At 43.8% G+C, this 19,119-nt stretch overlaps 1 protein-coding gene across 1 annotated transcript in view; it reads left to right on the top strand.

The window, feature by feature from the left end:
• The window catches only part of prdm16 (PR domain containing 16), a 537,585-nt gene extending 519,248 nt beyond the window's left edge, over positions 1 to 18,337 (top strand). The window contains exons 15-17 of the mRNA XM_041206996.1: positions 10,732 to 10,974; positions 13,572 to 13,752; positions 18,260 to 18,337. Coding sequence (XP_041062930.1) covers positions 10,732 to 10,974; positions 13,572 to 13,752; positions 18,260 to 18,337 — 502 coding nt within the window. The remainder of the gene's footprint in view (positions 1 to 10,731; positions 10,975 to 13,571; positions 13,753 to 18,259) is intronic.
• Positions 18,338 to 19,119: the final 782 nt, after the last annotated feature.

Below are 19,119 nucleotides of genomic sequence, written 5' to 3'. Positions count from 1 at the left end.
AAGATGCACTGCAGGAATTCACCAAGACTCCTTCGACAGCACCTTCCAAACCCACGACCACTACCATCTAGAAGGACAAGGGCAGCAGATATAAGGGAATACCACCAAATGGAAGTTCTCCGTTCCTTCACTGTCGCTGGGTCAAAATCCTGGAACTCCCTTCCTAACAGCACTGTGGGTGTACCTACACCACATGAGCTGCAGCAGTTCAAGAAGGCAGCTCACCGCCACTTCTCAAGGGCAAATAGGGATGGGCAATAAATGCTGGCCCAGCCAGCAAAGTCCACATTCCATGAATGAATAAAAAAGAAATTCAACGCTCCTTGAGCTAGTCTACCAAAGATCAGCTTCAAACGCATGCCAGGGCTGCCGCCTCATCCTGGATGTCATTTTAACCCAAAGAACACACAGTGCCTGTGCAATGAAGTTCAGAGCTATCTACATCCAGCATTACATACTAGTGTTCCCCGCACCAATGAAATCAAAAGGTGAAGGATACTCAGGCCATGACGACAAAAACACAATTTACGTCATTCTGACAGTTCAACAATCTTAACAGAAACATTTCTGGTATTCAACATCAGACCAATATACATAAAGTAAACAAAAATTAACATAAAATCACCTGTAATCTGTCCCTCTTGTGCTCATGATGCCTTTAACTTACGTTTGCGAGTGCTAAGTCTTCCCCCTCGCTGGCACCGGCATTGGGGACAGCCTGCTGACTGCTGTCTTGTTGGCCTTGATGACCTTGGCAGTCGTCCTCTGGCCAGTGGAGTTGTGCTGGCCCCGCCTGGGAGGGAGCAGCTAGTGCCACAGCTGGCATCTCCTCAGTCGCCACAGCCCCATCAGATGCCACGGTCACTGGTGGAGGGGCAGAGGAGCTGCTGCCGCCATCCTGAGCATCCTGAGACAAGCCCGCAGAGACGACAGGCAGCTCACGCGCCATCGTGAGGTCGCTCTGGACCTCCCTGCACACCATAGATGGACAAGCACCTAGCTGGGATACTGGGTGCCTCATCAATCTCCCACACAGATACTGACCACCTGAGGTCAGTGCCTGTGTGAGGGCTTGCAGGTCCAAGCACAACCCAAGGAACCCCTCATTCTGTCCCTAGAGCTGCCTCTGCATGAGAGTTGCCACTCTCTCAATGGAGGAGTCAGTGCGCTCGGCCATGATGGTCAACACATTGCTCCTGCTCTGCATGGACTCCTCCATCACTGAGACCATGGCATGCACACCCTCATGGATCTCTACCAGATCCTCCTGCACATCTCGCTGGACATCCAGCACCTGCCGTCGAATGGACAACTCCAGAGGCTCATCATCAGCCTTCGACTGAGCATTGTCCTGGTCCCCAGCAGTCCTCCGACTGCCAGTGTCCGGGGCACTTTCTGCCTCTGCCTGCATCTCAAGCGATTGTGATGTGCCCTCAACAATGTGCACCGAGATACTAACCACCACTCTAATGCCCACCAAGGTGCTGGGATCTGCGCTGATACCTGCTTCAGAGAGCGGATGTGACGCAGGCGCAAATGACACCGAATAATCCTCCGGTGTCAGGGGTGGCTCTTCAGGGTCCGGAGAGCGAACGCTTGCTAGCAAACCCAAAAGGGAGAAGAGGACATGTCATTAGTTAAAATCATTACACTGTCACTGTATATGCCAGGCACCCTGGTGAGACAACGGAGGTCTGCATCATGGTGCCCTCGTCTTCCAATGATCAATGGGGATTCCAGGTTTGAGGCTCACATCAATGAAGAGACTACACTAGAATGGTTGTATAAGATGAAATTCTCACCTCTGTGCACTGCACTCTTACCTTCGCCTGGCACCCCACCTTTCCATGCCCAGTTGCACATGGGGCGTGCCGGCTCTTGAGCGCCAGGGCATCTTACTCGTATCTCGAGAGGATTTGGAGGCTAGCTCCGCTGGTCTGCGACCTTCCTATATTGTTGTGGGCCATCTTCTTCTGAAACAACAGAGGTGCATTGATTAGTCCACTCTACCTACAGTGCCACTGCAGCCTGGCCAACCCCAGCTGAGGAGCACCTGGCAGGGCACATCCAAATATGGCCCTCGAGCTGGAAGGCACTCAGTCCAAGCAGCCAGGGCTCTCCCCCTTGGCATGACTGACAGTTGGCACTCAGACTCTAGCACTCCTGAGGTCCTTGGGGGCATGGCCAGACCTTAACACATCTGCACACTGACCCATGCCAACATGGTACTCACTCTTCCTGAGCACAGCAGGTCATTGAAACGCCTCCAGCACTGCACCCAGGAGTGTTGCACCACGTCACGGCTGCTGACTAGCGCTGCCACCTCCTCCCATACCCTCTTGGTGAGGTGTGGTGGCCTCCTCCTCCCATCCCTGGGGAGAAGGGTGTCCTCCTGGCAGCCACCTCCTCCACTTATCAGAGAAGTGAGGGCGGGGGGGGGGGGGGCGGGGGCCGAGTGCCCACCTGGCTTGCCCTCCAGCCTGCCGTGTCCAGCTGCACTTGGGTCCAGAGTGTCGGCTCAGGGAACGTCCTCCGTGGCAGCCTTCCAGCGGCTGCCTGGGCTGCTTTTAAACCGGCTGCCATGTCGCCATTGGATCTGGCAGCCGACAGGCCCTCACCTCTGCTCGGCCCTTCCCGGCCAGTGTAGAGCCGCGTTTCATGCTGGGTGGGCCTTAATTGGCCCAACAGCGTGAATTGGCGGTCGGGGCCTAATCGCTGGCAGTTGTCTGTTTCACGGGCGCTCCAGGGCCCCTTCACCCGCCCAATGAAGGGAAAATCCTGTCCAAGAAAATTAGTTAAACATGATATTATCTTAACAAATCTGTACTGACTTTTCTTATTAATCTACATTTAGCCAAGCGACTGTTTATTTTGTCCAGAATTATTGTTTCTAAAAGCTTTCCAACCACTGAGGTTAGAGTGACTGTCCTGAGGCTGCTGGGCTTCTCCTTACACCCTGTTTTGAACAAAGGTGTTAAATTTGAATTTTTCCAGTCCTCTGGCACCCCCCACATGTCTAAAGAAGATTGAAAGATTATGGCATTTTCCTCTGCAATTTCCACCTTTACTTCCCTCAGTATCCTTGGATGCATCTCATTCAGCCCTGGTGACTTATCAATTTTAAGCACTCCCAGCAGATTCTACACATCTTTATCAATTTTTAGCACATCCAGTGTCTCAACAATCTCCTCTTTCACTATGGCTTAAGCAGCATCTTCTTTCTTGGTAAAGACAGATGCAAAGTACTCATTTAATATCTCAGCCATACCCCCTGCATCCATGCATAAGTCTCCTTTTTGGTCCCTAATCGACCCCACTCCCCCCTTCATCAGCTTCTATGGGCGCATGCATAGAAAAAAGACTTTTGGACTTCCTTTGATGTTAGCTGCCAGACTCACATCTCTGAAATAGGAATTGGACTCACAACCCTCTGACTCAGGCTGGAGTTCTAACACTGAGTCAGGCCAACACTTAACGGTTATATGCTCAGAAAGACTTCCACTCGTTCACCTGTTGTAGAATCCTTCAGCAACTGAACCTGTCAGTTTTAAACTGACCACCTACTTTTGGGACAGAATTTCCTAGAATTGTGGGAATTGAAAACTGGGCACTGAAATGTCTTACACACACAGACACACACACACGGCACATGATCAGTTCCCCATCTTGCACTTTCCGAATGACTCATTTCTGTCCAGTTCATGCAACATACAATTAGTATTGTATAATATTGTAGCATAATAATTATGTTGCTTGACTAGTATTCCAGAGCCCTGGACTAATAACCTACATGAATGGTAGGTTGCAAATTTTAACACAGTTTTTAAAATCTGCAAATAAAAAATAGCATCAATAAGGTGACCATGAAGCTGTCGGATGATCATGAGAAACCAACTGGTTCACTGAAGTTCTTGAGGACAGGAAATCTGCTGTGTTACTGAGTTTGGCCTTTATGTGACTCAGTCCTACACCAATGTGGTTGACTCTTAACTGCCCCCTTAAGTGACCTAGCAAACCACACAGTTGTATAAAATTAGAATGACAATAATAAAAAGGACAGCTTTGCCCACATCCGAAAGATGAATTTTAAACAGCTAACATGTCACAAGGAATTTCTGTGCTGTTGCAATTTGTTGGAGCACAATTTAAAACATATAATTTTAGACAAATTTCTTGATTCGTGCTGTAGCCCGTGGCTGAGAAGTTTTCCAGTTTCTTAAGTGTTAAAAGTTTACTTAGTAAGTGAGCAATTGGTTTGCAGAATTTAAGAAGTTTACTGTTAAATTGCTCAGCTGAGGGAATTCACTTTAGGAGTTAAGAGCTGTTTCTGTTTGGAGGCAGCTGGATCAGGTCTGTGCTAATTACCCAGTGTGCCCCCCTCCCTCCTCCCCTCAGCGCTTCCCCCTTTGTCCCCAGACGACAGAGCAAATGACCCTTTTCCTGCTACAAGACAAGGTAGCCTGGCTGGACCAGACGCAGGTCCCCTGACGCCCAAGCCGCTAACTCAACAGATGAAAGAACAGAGCTTCTTAAAAAAAAGAAAATGAAGGAGAATGTTGTTCTATCTGAAATCAGGACCGACCAGCATTATCCACTGTTTGCTTTTCTTAGGGCCCAAAGCAGACCAGCTCTCTGTCAGCATTGTGATTAAACGTCACTCTCACTCTACCTCCAAGCATTTAACAACCCTTCGGGAGGCTGTAAAAAAAAAAGGAGAGAAGGAATATCAGCGGATCTGTCACTTTGTCTGAGAGGTCTTTGCTAACTAGAGGGACAAACTAGGACAATCGGGTATTTTCTTTGTGGAATAAAATACAATTATGATCGCATTTACTCAAGGATATAAGGGAAATTCTAACTGGGACCTAGTTTCTATAAAACTGAGTGCTTCAGAGGCCTTGTATGATTGACCCCACAGGGAAGTAACCCAGTACATACATCTCCACAGAAAAAAAATGATTAAACGACTTAATGCAAACACTTAGTTGATGTGTGGAGACGAATCGACATGGAGTCTCAAAATGTAGTATCAATCTGGGTCGAGCTTTACATATATTTTAATTAAATGTTATTTGGCTCAGGATTTATTTAATCTGGATTGAAGTAGAATCGAGTGGTCACAAACTGCATTCCTGTCTTTGGAGAAAGTTTTGATTTTTTTTCTCTGGACCTGTCTTGGGATCAGGTTTATTTGTACAAAAAAAACTGAATGTGTAGCACGTGTGTTGTAAATGGAGCTCTGTTCTCTGGCAGCACATCACTTTTGGTGGGCTCCTTGGGCAGAAGAGAGATTTCTCCTTCTTCAGTCCTTTCCTGCAATACCCAATAAAGCATGTGCAGAGGAATAATATTGAGCAGCAATGAATAAAGAAGTGTTTTTACCCAAGATGTTAGAAAGCGAATGTTTGTGATGGCAGAAAGTAAAAGCCAGGTGCTGTTGTGGATTCAGAGAGGCTAAGATCTAAATAAATGCACACCTTTGTTTTAGCCATACATCCCTGTGGAGACATGCAAAAGGTGAACCTTGTGTGACACGAGCTTCAACTGCAGCTGGGGGTTGCTTTATTAATCATTGGTTTTAGAATCACACTACTTCATTGCACCACTGCCTTTGTCATGCTTGCAATTCCATTTTGTGAAGCACTTCCATTTTGGAAACATTTTGGCACACCAAGCAGCCTCTGAGATGCAGTGGCTGTGGTTCAATGGGAATATGGTGGTAAGCAGGCATTACACATGCCCATCCATTCAGAAATAGGCACATTCGCTACTTGTACTTTTTAAATAAAATTGCAAATCACGTTACACAAAAACTGGAGAGAGTTTTTGTAAGGTGTAAGTGGCCTGTGACAATTTATTGGCCTATAGACTGATCAAACAGAAATGCTGCTATTTCCATGGAGCATTGTATGCTTTGAGAAATCCAGGCATGGCAACTTAGGAACAATAATTCTACCCCCAACGACACCTAGATCATTCAACGCAACATTTTTCAGCTGTCAGGGTAGCCACCTAAAACATGTATTAGGCAGGAGCTTCTATTTGTTAATGATGGGCCTAACACCCGCTTTAAAAGCTCTCTGGGAAATTGAACTGCTGTGCTCAAATTCTGCTGCCATGCATATGGCTGAGCAAGCTGCCACCACCAAAAAAGTAACATTTAAAAAAAATTTTGATGTGGAGGCAGGAGGACACCAGATGCCTTTTGACTCTGCAGCATTCCTAATTAGAGCTGGTCCCGACAGCTTTTCTCCCTCCACATCTCACCTAGGGCATTTACTCATGAGACCTAAAATTCAATTCTATAGGAGGCCAAGTGCTTGTAAGGCGAAAAAGCCCACCTATGTTATTTACATGAGAAACCAATTTTAGACTATCTGATTAGGGCGGGGAAGGCCTGGATCAGGGCTTAACGTTCTGAAACTTGGTGCCGTTGAATTTTTACCCAGTAAGCTTTGTTCTGGAGCTAGTGCTTTATGACATTTCAGCTGGGGCCTTGCATTCCAGTTATAACTTCTTTCTGGCTCATGCTGGCTCAAATGCTGAGGTCTGCTCCAGATGGGGAGGTTTGGTAAATTGACAAGATTCAGATTTGCCTCAATTACTTGTACAGATATAGAATTTTTTTTGAGCAGTAATTGAATCCACTGTAAATGTTGCTCTGTAGTATGAATATACATTGAACAACTCGAAGCATGACCCCAAAAGGTACTCTAACCGTTGGGTGTTCGCTACAGAGGAAAGGACACCAGTGAAGTTTGAAGGGCTATGCCCGTATCGGATTAGGTGGTCGTCCGCCACTCTCAAGCTTGCCGAGATAGCTTTTCCTTTTGCAGTCGAGGCATTTTTAAACTAGGTATAAAAGCGCCAAGTGTGAATAAAGGCCTACTCATAAATCCCTGAATTCTACAGGGATTTGGGGGAGTAGTAGGAAAGAGCAATGAGTCAAAATGTTTGAGTGGCTTTTGCCAGTCGATATAGTCCAAATAAAGAAACTCCTGCCTTGTCTAACCGCTCATCTGGAATATGTATTAAGCTGCTGTCACTTCTAACTATAATATACCTTTTTTTCTCTGCACATAGTCTTGCTGCCCTAGCATCTGGGATACAACCCTGCTCCTTAGACTGGGCTCAATCATTTAAAATATCACCCAAGTGAAAGATACCCAGTTAGCACTCCAAGCACAAGTTATTTGTGGTTTGACTGATTTTTTTCTTTGTTTGCTCAGTAGGGTTAGACAGAGATTCAACCACATCCCAATGAATTAGGCGAGTGAAAAGCTGACCCATGAAAAAAATCAGCATGAATACTGCTTCTACTGCCTGCCTTCTAGTCCCCCCCCCCCCAATCTAATCCGCTGATAGTTAAAAATCGGTCTATTCTGCTTGTTCACTGCTTCCCTCTGCATCCCAACGAAAGTTCAACCACTGGCCCACCTCAACAATAGTTCAATCATCAATCTGTTCCATTTGTTTATTGCTCCCTTCTCTACCCCAACTATAGTTCAATCAATCAGATTGACTTTTCTATTCATTCATCCTCATGAATGTGTGTCACTGATAAGGTCAACATTTATTGCCCATCCTAGTTGCTCAAGAGAAGGTAACAGTGGGCCTTCTCTTGATCTACTGCAGTCCTTGTAGGGAAGGTGCTCCCACAATGCTTTGGGTAGGAGTTCCAGGATGTTGACAGAGCAACAATGAAAAGCAACAATATATGCCCAAATTGGGATGATGTGTGACTTGTAGGGGAATCTGGAGGTGATGGTGTTCCCATGCACCTGCTGCCCTTGTCTTCTTAGGTGGTAGGGATTGTGGGTTTGGGAGGTGCTGCCAAAGGAGCCTTGGCAAGTTGCTGCAGTGCATTCTGAAGATAATACACAATGCAGCCATAGTGCACCAGTGGTAGGGGGAGCAGATGTTTAAAGTGGTGGATGGGCTGCCAATCAAGCCGGATTGCTTTCTCCTGGATTGTGTTGGGCTTCTTGAGTGTTGCAACTGCACTCATCCAGGTTAGTGGAGAGTATTCCATCACACTTTTGACTTGTGCTTTATAGATGGTGGAGAGGTAGCATGGTTCTGTTGGTAAATGCTTTGCCAGTGCAATATAAACTATATTGACTGGGAATAGGCATTAGTCCTGATCTGTGAGAAACTGGTAATATTTCAATTGCCCTCAGCATTCCCTGGATTAAGAAACTGGAACATAATCCAGGGTTCCCACTTCTGATTATTATCCAATAACCTCCAGTGAAAATTGTGCTCAATCAGACATCAGATGCGGATTAGATCAGACTTGGTGGTGATGCCAATCCATGGTTGATTAGCCTACCAGCAGCTATCCTGGCCCACATAAGAGGGTGGCCACTTGGGCGAGGTACTAGAAAGCTGCTAGCATCCAATGTCAGGCAACACCTTCAGACTAGGAGGAGGAAAACTGGGGGCAAAGGAAAGAGAGTGGCATTTAGGCTGATGATCCCTTATTTTGGGAAACCCTACAGTGCTGGACTTATTTTCTTTGGTGAATTTTGTGCTTGTCGGGGGGGGGAAGTTTGTGTTGGGGGAAAAAAATGCTAATTTAGAGAGTCAAGGTATTCCTGTGTCAGGTATAGCGTAGTGTAGTAATTGTAGCCTTAAGGAATGTAGTAACTGTAGCTTTAAGACTTATTGTGTTGTATAGTATCATGTGACAGTGTGAACAAATCAGTTCTAAACATGGGGAACCTTAGAGTAGGAATTCTTCTTCTGGTTGTGGAGCTTGATGGAAGCATGTAACGGCTGCTCCAGCCTATAAATAAAGTTTGATGTTTCTAATGAGAAATCTGTCTGGAAAATCAAGTCCATAACAAACTGACAACGAGGATATATTGGGTCCAGCATTGTCCCTTACCCAGCACCTGTGAGTACCTTGTTTAAACAGAAGGAAAGAAAATATATTCACCAGCTATGCTGCAGAGTTCAAACAGAGGAAACAGAAGCGCTGTCATTTTAAGTTTAAAAAATAGCAAATAGCAAAAAACAGGACCTGCAGAGGCAAAAAGAAAAAGAAAAAAAAGAGAATCTGCACTTAAGTTATAAAAGAGGCAGCAGCCTGCAGGCTCAGTAGGTTAGAGAAGCTGGCACACAGCTGCAAGTAAAGAAAGGTTTAAAAACAACCTGCAGTGCACAGTAAAAAAAAAAGACTACAGAGTTAAAAGTTTTTTAAAAGCTTGTTGCAGAGTTGACAGCTTGCAAGCTTAAAAAAAGGGCAATCAAAACAGAAAGCCATGCTGCAGTTTTAAATTTAAAGGAAAAAACAGCCCCGATTGGGCCACGAGGCACTGGGTCTCCTGAGGTGCAGGACTTCCAACATCAAAAGAACCTGTGGAGTTAGTAAAAAAAAGAATAAAAACCTGCACAATTGTCCAGAAAATCGGAGTAGATAACACTGAACTGCCTATGCTAAACAGGTACCTGATCTTGCTGTGGTTCCAGATAATGTGGATCCTGTAAGAAATTTGAAAGTTGTGGAGCTAAGACATTCCATCTGGATCAGGAAACCACCTGAGGGATTGAACTTATAATTCCATTACCCATGTATACATTTATAATGTCATGAAGGTTCTTGTAAATACAAACTGTACAAAAAATTTAAAGGAGGAGGAATGTAATAATTGTAGCTTTAAAAAATGTAGTGACTGTAGCTTTAAGATTTATTGTGTTGTATAGTATCATGTGAGAGTGTGAACAAATCAGCTCTAAGCGTAGGGAATCTTAGAGTAGGAATTATTTTTCTAGTTGTGGAGCTTGATGGAAGCATGGAACTGCTGCTGCAGCCTGTAAATAAAGTTCAGTGTTTCTAAAGAGAAACCTGCCTGGAAAATCAAGCCCATAACACATAGTAATCAGGAGATCAAAGTCCTGAACCCTGACTCAATACTGTGCCTTGGAACCAACATCAAAGGAGTATCCTCCACCATGCCAATATATAAATTTTCCACACTAACCACCCTGGTGGCCTCTCTAACTGATACTGCCAATTTAGTGCTAAAAATCATTGTGTTATACAAAGCAAAATATTGTGGATGTTGGAAACCTGAAATAAAAAGAAGAATGCTGAAAATACTCAGCAGGTCAGGCAGCAGCTGTGAAGAAAGAATCAGGGTTAACGTTTCAGGTTAATGATCTTTAATAAGAGTTGGAAAAGGTTAACAATGTCCCAGTTTTAAGCAAGTACAGAGGCAGAGAAAGAGGGAGAGGAAGAAAGAACCAATGGCAAGGTTTGTGATTGGATGGAAGGCAGGAGAGATTAAATGATAAAAGTGATGATGGTGCAAAGCAAGGTAATAAGACAATTGAAGCAACAAAAGGAGCTGTAAATGGCAGTAGCAGAACTATTGCTAGCAGCTGCTGTCTTGAGTGTTGCTTTATGCCTCCTAGAAGCTGAGACATCTAACACACATTTGAGATAGGAGTCTTGCAACCAGCAGAGGGAGACAATCTTCATCCTATCAGCCTGGGCTGCATTAGAATGCAGATTTCAGAAGCAAAAGCCTAGCATGTTAACCTATTAAATGACCCGATTCTTCCCTGAACCATAAAGAAACAAATTTTGTTGACTTTTCCAGATTTCACTACAGTGTAGTGATGCTGCTGTACACTGAACAGAAAGTAAATGGTGGAACAGGATAATTCCATCTACTCCTGTCCAATACCTCGAACCATTTTTTATTCACTGTATCCCTATTTTAGGCATGAGGCGCAAAGTGGCCATCAGGAGCCAGATCACCCACTGACCAATCAGAAAGCAGAAGAGGCAGATGATGAGGATGAAGAGGAGGAACTAGAGGAAGAAGACGAAGAGGAGGACGAGAGCATGACGGAAAAATCCCAGGACGACCCAATTTCACCGAAGATTGATGCCAGGGCCCAATTCAGAGAAAATGAAGAGGAGCGGCCTGCCCCGCTCACCCTGGGCTATGAGCAGGCCCACAGGTTTGTGAAATTCATATATGTTCTTCATATATTCTTCTTCATATCTTCATATTGAAAGCATGCTACCTACCCCAAGAATGGTTGGTTTAACAGGTGTGGGTTGAGAGGTCTACAAGGTGATGGAGTGGTCTCATACGATGCTGGTTCTGTTTTCTTAAGAAGAAAAGCACCTGAATATTAAATTAACTAGCCAATTTAATTGTACCATTTGTATTGTAAACCTCTTGAAATGGTACCCACTGCTGTTAGCCCATTCATACTGTAGTTAACCCGATGAGGTAATGCACTACACTTGTGACTAAGTCAAAGTCAGAATGATACCACATCCAAATGTAAATCCAGTCAAATCCCAATCCCCTTTTTTTCTGCCTTGAGCTCTTCAAATTGAAGCACATTTTAGGCTGGGTGGTGTGGTAGTGGTCATAGAGTAGAGGACCTTTAGTGTGCTTTTGGCTTGTACTGTCCTAACTTGGGAGTACTTGATGCTGATACAGGATGACAAAATTGAAAAAAATGTTCCAATTCCCAGCACTGATGTAATCTTATCTTAAATTTCCCTCAGTCTTCACGTGCACACGCGAAAAAGCGGCACCATTCTCTCAAACTGAGGTATTCTGTGCATCAGAAGTTATTGCATGCCAAGCACATCAAAACAGTGACATATATATAGTTAAATTGGATCTACAGACTGTATCCTCTGTGGACTCCATTTTATGCCATCAAACCTACAGATTTAAATTGGCCTGTCACAACTTTGTCTTAAAGATTAAGTACCAAGAGTGGCATCATGGGGATTCTGTACTCTGGGGGTGATGGGAGACTGATGCAATCACAATTGCCTTTGCAATTTGTTCCCAATTTTGCTGAAACTAGGCATTGAATTTTGCAGTATTTCATTCAGATAATTGTCTACTTGAAATCCAATTTAACCAAACAATTTTGATCTGCTTTCTGCTGTATAAGAGATATAAACCTCGTTTTTGGCATATTGCCATGTTATATCTGAATCACTGTTCAGCCACTGTTCAGTATGTGAGCTGCCATTCACTGTAATAGCATTATCAGAGATTGGAGTGAAAGATCCAGCCTAACATACATTTTACAGCCTATTTCAGTCCCAAATATAGAGAGCGGAATTTAATGCCATTCCAGTGGCAAATTGGGAAGGGGCAGCATCTAATTGGGCAAGAGGTGTAGGATGGGTACTTTCCCACCTTCTTGCCTCCACTCAATTAGGTCTGAGATGGGAAGGCTCGTGGATGACCTTCCTGCCCAGATGTTAATTGAGGCCCTTAAGTCAACAATTGATGCCTACTTCGGGGCCTCATTGCTCCACCACCTGTGAGAAGTTGCCACACAGGAAGCCCAAAAAGCACAGTCTGTCAAGTTTACTTGCGAGGCTCCGGGGGGCTCCCTTGTTCAAGTGCATTTAGTACCTTATCGAGGGACCCAGCTTTGGGAAGGTGGGAGGCCCAGTGAAAGCCAGCTCCCTCCCTCTCTCATGACCCTCACCCCCTGTCCCCAATCTTACCCTCATTCAACTTTGGCCTGAGGTCCCGCATTGATCCTAGGCTTCTGGTGGGTGCATTACTGGCAGCTGTCACCACTCTTGGTGGCATTCCGGCAATGGAGAGCTGCGAGCCTCTGATTAGATGGCAGCTCTCAGGGGGTGGAGTTTTCACCCCCCGGGTTCCTTAATTGAAGGGAAGGTCCAATGCTGAATGATGCCACTTAATACTAGCGAGCCTTCACCAACAGAAATGATATGAGGTTTCCGCTAGTTCTCCAGCTGGTGGGAGAGGCTCCCCCCAACACAAACATGAAATTCTGTCCTGAATCCCAATGAGCCCAAGCCCTCACCAGACACTTATTTCATAGATACCTGATCAAATCACAATCACTCCCATAATATGAAAAGAAAATTGATGCAGTTACTCACATTATATAAAAAAGAAACTTTCAGTCACTCAAACTACACGTGCAGCTGATCACAGTGCCATTACCCCAATTAACAAGAAACCCAATGGCCCATTATAGAAACCCAGTATAGAAAGTCCAAATCTGTAGAAGCCTACTTAACCAAATTACTTCTCATATATTTTTATTTTACAGACATATTAAAATGGTAGCCAAAAGTGAAAATTGCTAGCATAACTCACATCATGAAAACAAAGACTCCTTACACACCCATCTGATTGTAAAAAAGCAGCTAACTAAATAAGTGATAGAAATTCTATAAAAGTCACAATCCATTCTGAATCAGAGATAAAACATTTTGTATAATCTCCATGGGATTTGCCAGGATGAACTCTGAACTATTTAAAATGAACCAGCAACAGTAAAGACGCTCCTTTTGGTGTTTTGTTCACCTGTGTGTGTCATCACGCTACAGACACCCCCATCTCATCATGCTTGGGTAACACCATTCACTGCACCCACCTCTGTCGTCACTGCCGTGTGTGTGGTTTGTGCTGTGCAACCCTTGCATGTGCATGCAAAGATTGAGCCAGCAATGCTGACTCTGATTAGCTGAGTTGTGAAGGTCAGAAGGGCTAACATGGGGTCACCTTTCCCCCTCCCCCTGATCATTGGCACAGGTGTATTGCTGAGGATGAAGCTGGGCTGCTGGCCTTGGACCAGATAGCGAATTTCACAAAAGGGCTGGACCTGCGTAAGGCAGCAGAGGAGCAGTACGAGGTGAAAGAGGCCGCAGTCTTTAATTCCTCCTTAGACTCCGAAGCAATAAAAGAGACACTGTACAGGCAGGCTAAAACTCAGGTATGGTACTCTACAGCAGAAGCACACTCTTAGTGATAAGTAACATTTTTTATCATGTTTATAGCACAAGCCCTATTCTTGACAGTAGAGTGCGCGCGCACACACAGACAAACTTTCTGTTTTTATTTCAGGAGAAAAATACTGGAAAAAACTCAGCATGTCTGGCAGCATCTGTGGAGAGAGAAACAGAGTTAACATTTCGAGTCCATATGACTCTTCTTCAAAGCTAAAGAGAAGTAGAAATGTAATGGGTTTTATACTGTTTAAAAGGGGCTGAAGCAGTGGAGCAAAATAGAAGGTCAGGGATAGGTGGGAGCTCAGGAGAGATTGACAAAGATGTCGTGGACACAAGACAAAGGGATTGTTAATGGTAATGTTAAAGACTAAAGAAGGTGTTGATAGTGACATAAAGGTAAGAGAGCAGAATGTGTTGATAGCAGAACAAGGGTCAGCGTTTTGTGAAAGCACAACATAGAAACAAGTGACAGATGGCCCTGTGGGGGTGGGGAGGGGCAGTTGGGGAAAAGGAATTAAAAAATGAATAAATAAATTAAAAACATATTGGATTAAAAAAGAGGTATAAGATGGAGGAGAGAGTTCACGGTCTGAGGTTGTTGATGGAAGGCTGTAAATTGCCTAATCAGAAGATGAGGTTCTGTTCCTCCAGTTTGCGTTGGGCTTCATTTGAACATAACAGCAGGCCAAGGATGGACATGTGGGCATGAGAGCAAGATGGTATATTGAAATGGCAAGCAACAGGAAAGTCTGGGTCATGCTTGTGGACTAAGCGAAGATGTTCCACAAAGCAGTCACCCAATCTGTGTTTAGTCTTCCCACTGCGGAGGAGACCACATTGGGAGCAGCAAATAGAGTAGACCAAATTGGAGGGAGTGCAAGTGAAACACTGCTTCACCTGTACTGAATGTTTGGGGCCTTGGACGGTGAGGAGGGAGAGGATAAAGGGGTAGGTGTTATACCTTCTGCAATTGCATGGGAAGGTGCCATAAGAAAGGGATGAGGAGTTGGAGGTGATGGAGAAGTGGACCAGTGTGTCATGGAGGGAACAATCCCTACAAAATGCTGACAGGGTGGGGGGGTGGTGAGGGAAAGATATGTTTTGTGGTGGCATCATGAAGGAGTTGATGGAAATGGCAGAGGATGTTCCTTTGAATGCAGAGGCTGGTGGGGTGAATAGTGAGAACAAGGGGGGACCCTATCATGGCTCTGGGAGGGAGGGGAAAGGGTGAGGACAGAAGTGTAGGAAATGGGTCAGGCATGGTTGAGGGCACTGTCAATCACAGTGGGGGGAGAAAGGATGACATGTCAGAAGCACTGTTTTGGAAGGTGAACAGATGCGATGGAGGCAGAGGGACTGGGAGAATGGGATGGAGTCCTTACATGGAGCAGGGTGTGAGGAGCTGTAGTCAAGGAAGCTGTGGGAGTCAGTGGGCTTGTAATGAATATTTGTAGGCAGTCTATCACCAGAGATCGAGACAGAGAGGTCAAGGAAGGGAAGGGTCGGAGATGGACCATGTGAAGGTGAGAGAGGGATAGAAATTGGAAGCAAAATCGATAAATTTTTCCAGGTCCAGAAGGGAGCATGAAGCAGCACCGATACAGTCACCGATGTACCGAAAAAGAGTTGTGGGAGGGGGCCTGAGTAGAACTGGAACAAGGAACACTGGAACATACCTTTTATTTGGAGGAATTGAGACCCTTATTCTGCTATTAACACATTCTGCTTTCTTACCTTCTTTAGTCTTTAACATTACCATTAACACTCCATTTGCCTTGTGTCCATGACATCGTTGTCAATCTCCCTTAAGCTCCAACATATCCCTGACCTTCTATTTTGCTCCACCTGCTCCATCCCCTCTTAAACTGTATAAAATCCATCACATTTCTACTCTTCTTTCAATCTGAAGAAAAGTCATACAGACTCAAAACACTAACTTGTTTCTCTCTCCACAAATGCTGCCAGATCTGCTGATTTTTTTCCAGCATTTTCTGTTTTTATTTCAGATTTCCAGCATCTCCAGTATTTTGCTTTTTTCCTGACTTGGACATGAATCAGTGCCAATTAAAAGTTTGATTTCATTAACGTGATTTTAGATTCTGTGGCCAATATCAAAATTAAACTCTGGAGTCACTGGGGATCATTTTGACTTTGGGTGTTGAACTAACATGGGTGATAGTTTCCTGTCCATTATGAATTTCTCATGATTTTAATTTCCCATGGCTTCAATCGAGATTAAAGTCAGGGGAAATATATAACATGCAGTTGATCTCTTACAGATTAAAGTTATCCCAGCTCGGTAGTTCCCGACTCCAAGGTCTGTGCTAGTCAGATGAAAGTATCTACAGCAGAGCTATGCAGTTTAGTCCAGACTCCTTTTAGAGTAAAAGGTGCTGTAAAAAATGGGGCTGAAAGTCACAGGTGGAATACAGAACTCTTGTACTACCAATATATTATACACTGTGACAGAGAAATACAGTATACACTGTGATGAAACAGTGGAATGTACACTGTGACAGGAATATGACGTACACTGCGATGTACCATTATGATGTACACTGTGATAGAGCAGTACAGCATATACTGTGACGGAACAATGCAAAGTACACCGTGACAGAGTACAACATACACTGTGATGGAGCAATATGATGTACATTGTGATGAAATTATACAATGTACGGGGTGATGTATAGTATGATGTAAACTTGCAGAGAAGTACAACGTTCACAAGGACAGAGCAGTAAGATGTACACTGTGACAGTCCTTTCACTAATGGAAGGTGCTTGCTAAGGATTTTATTTTACTGTTATATTTAAAATATTTGTTGAAAAGGGTGTAATGTACATCGATAGATGTTAAAAATGTCCAGATGACCTTGCTTAACTTTGACGTCCATTTGAAAGTAGTTGTATGCATAATTGTTAATAATGATATTTTACTCCATTAGATTCTCGGATTTCATTGTTTTTAGTGGTAAAATCTCTTAACTGAACTTGCAAAAAAGAATGCAAGCTTGTCTTATAGCGATTAATTCAAGGAATATCATCTTCTGAATACGTGCTGACGTAAGGAACCTTAGCCATTGCCCACAAACGTTGGAGCAAGACAGCATATATGCTGATGGTCCATAAGGTTCCTTGTCACTGGCATGGATTCAGAGTTAGACCATGACATCTTTGGGTAACAGATGAGATAAGGGCATGCCTCAACTTTTGCCTGCTTCTTACTAACTGTGTTTCACTAATACAGCTCCTGATCTTACTGTTACTGAGAATGTCTATTTGTGACTCAATGCTTCTTTAAAAAAAATGCTTTATGAAACTATCGTTTTGTTGGTTTGTCCCCAGTGTTGCTCCATCTATGAAACCTGTTTGGAACAAATGTTTGTGATATTGAGTACTACAAGTCCTAACTGTTCTGTTTTGATTGAGGTGGGGTTTGGTTTACAGGATACAGAAAGCCATTGACAAACATTCAGTTGTCCCTCCATTTGTGGCCATCCAGTCAGAATATTCGAATATTTGAGGACCGAGAGAGATTAGAACTTCTCTTCCTCCTTGTATCCATATAGAAATTGGGTGAGATTTTAACTGACTCACCCCCACAGTGTTCAAATCAGGCCCCTTAAATCTAAGTGATGACGTTTAAGTCTATAATTTTCAGTTTAATGGTTAAGTGAATAGTTGCATCACCTGATGTGATACTAAGCAGCAAGATCCAAGGTTTCAACTCTGGACTGCACTGAATTAATTAATTTCACCCATGAAAGTAAGCAAAGTGGAGGGACAAAATTAGCTGTGGATCCTGTTTTTGGCTGACCCCCATCCAGTGACCCACTGCCCTAAAGTTAGCATAGGACATGATTGGGGTCATCTGCCATTACCCCTCCCACCCCAATGTTCACAATCTTGGCTCAATCATGAAGATTGGTCATGTGGGTAAAGTACTGAAGGGCAACCTGCACACACAGAATTGTGCACCAACAGTGAGGAGTGAAGAAAATTGGGAAGAGTGATGGGCAAAGCAGAGGGAGCTTTCAATTGTCAGCCACATACAGCCTTAACAGAACAGTATTGTCATTCTCCTCTGAACCTGGAATAACATCCAATATTTTAAGTTATTGACAGAGTGAAGGAAGCATGAGGCGCTAATGTTAAATTGCTGCAGTAACTTGGTGTTTCCGTCCTTTGTCTGGCGTTTCCATGGATTTTCTACTGAAGTCACAAAGGGTGATCAGGACAATTCCCTTGGAAATTCATTGAATCATAGAATGATACAGCACAGAACAAAGCCATTAAGTCCGTCTTGCCTGTGCCAATTCTCTGAGTTTAAAATTACTTGTATTAATGTTTTCATTTAGAAGATGTGTATTAATGTCATTTTGTTTTTATTTTCCTTCTTCCGTCCCACCCTCCCTCAAATGGAACACTGCAGACTTATGCCATGATGCTTTCATTCTCTGAGAACGCTTCCCTCCATCCATCATCCCAGAACTCTCTGGATGCTTGGCTGAACATAGCAGGAGCTACACCGGAGTCGGGGACCTTTCATCCAATCAACCACGTATGAGAGAGAGAGCATCATCAAAGCAGGATGTGGGCCTGACGTAGTTGGGAAGAGTGGGGGTGCGGTGGGGTAGGGGCGCTGGATCCTGGCACCAAGGGCATGGCTGCTGAAAACTGATACCCCCATCTCCCCCTCCCCCATCCCTACCTCCTCCATCTGCCGAGCTAAAGAGGCCTTACAACACTTTCATTCCTTTGGTCGAAACTGAATTATGTTGCCGACCTTAAATTCCGCAAGATATTTATTCCTGTTATATAGTTTTTTTGCACAAATATATAGTTGGGGCTGCAGCTTAAAAAAAGGAAATAAAAATATTATTACACAGGGGCCAGTCAAGCTATGGGAAGAAGGATGTATGTCCCTTGAAAAAGGTATACTTGCTTGATCATCTATATCCCATCTTACTTTACATCATTGTATTCTATTATAATTTAAATTATTTGTAGAAATAAGCAGGGGATTCAATTCTGCAATAATGAACCTGTAAATAATAACCTGCATTCTCTCACTCTCCCTCCCCCACCATCTAAAATATCTCTCTTCTAGGCATTATTTCCCTTCTATAACAAACAGTATTGTGTCTTGAGCTCTTAGCTGTCATGAGAGTGATTTAAAAATATTAATATAATTATCTAGAGAAGGACCAAATGTTGTGTAATGATGTTGTACAATAACTGTCAAATAGGGAGAGTCGCTTGTGCCAAATAACCTAGGTTATCCTTCTAGCTGCAGATTCCCAGACAATCAAATTTGTTTCTTTTTGTTTATTTTATTTAGTCGTAGAT

The sequence above is a fragment of the Carcharodon carcharias genome, chromosome 15 (assembly GCF_017639515.1).
Source record: "Carcharodon carcharias isolate sCarCar2 chromosome 15, sCarCar2.pri, whole genome shotgun sequence".
NCBI lineage: Eukaryota > Metazoa > Chordata > Chondrichthyes > Lamniformes > Lamnidae > Carcharodon > Carcharodon carcharias.
Note: the sequence above shows the minus strand (reverse complement) of the source record. Positions and strands in the feature narration are given on the sequence as shown.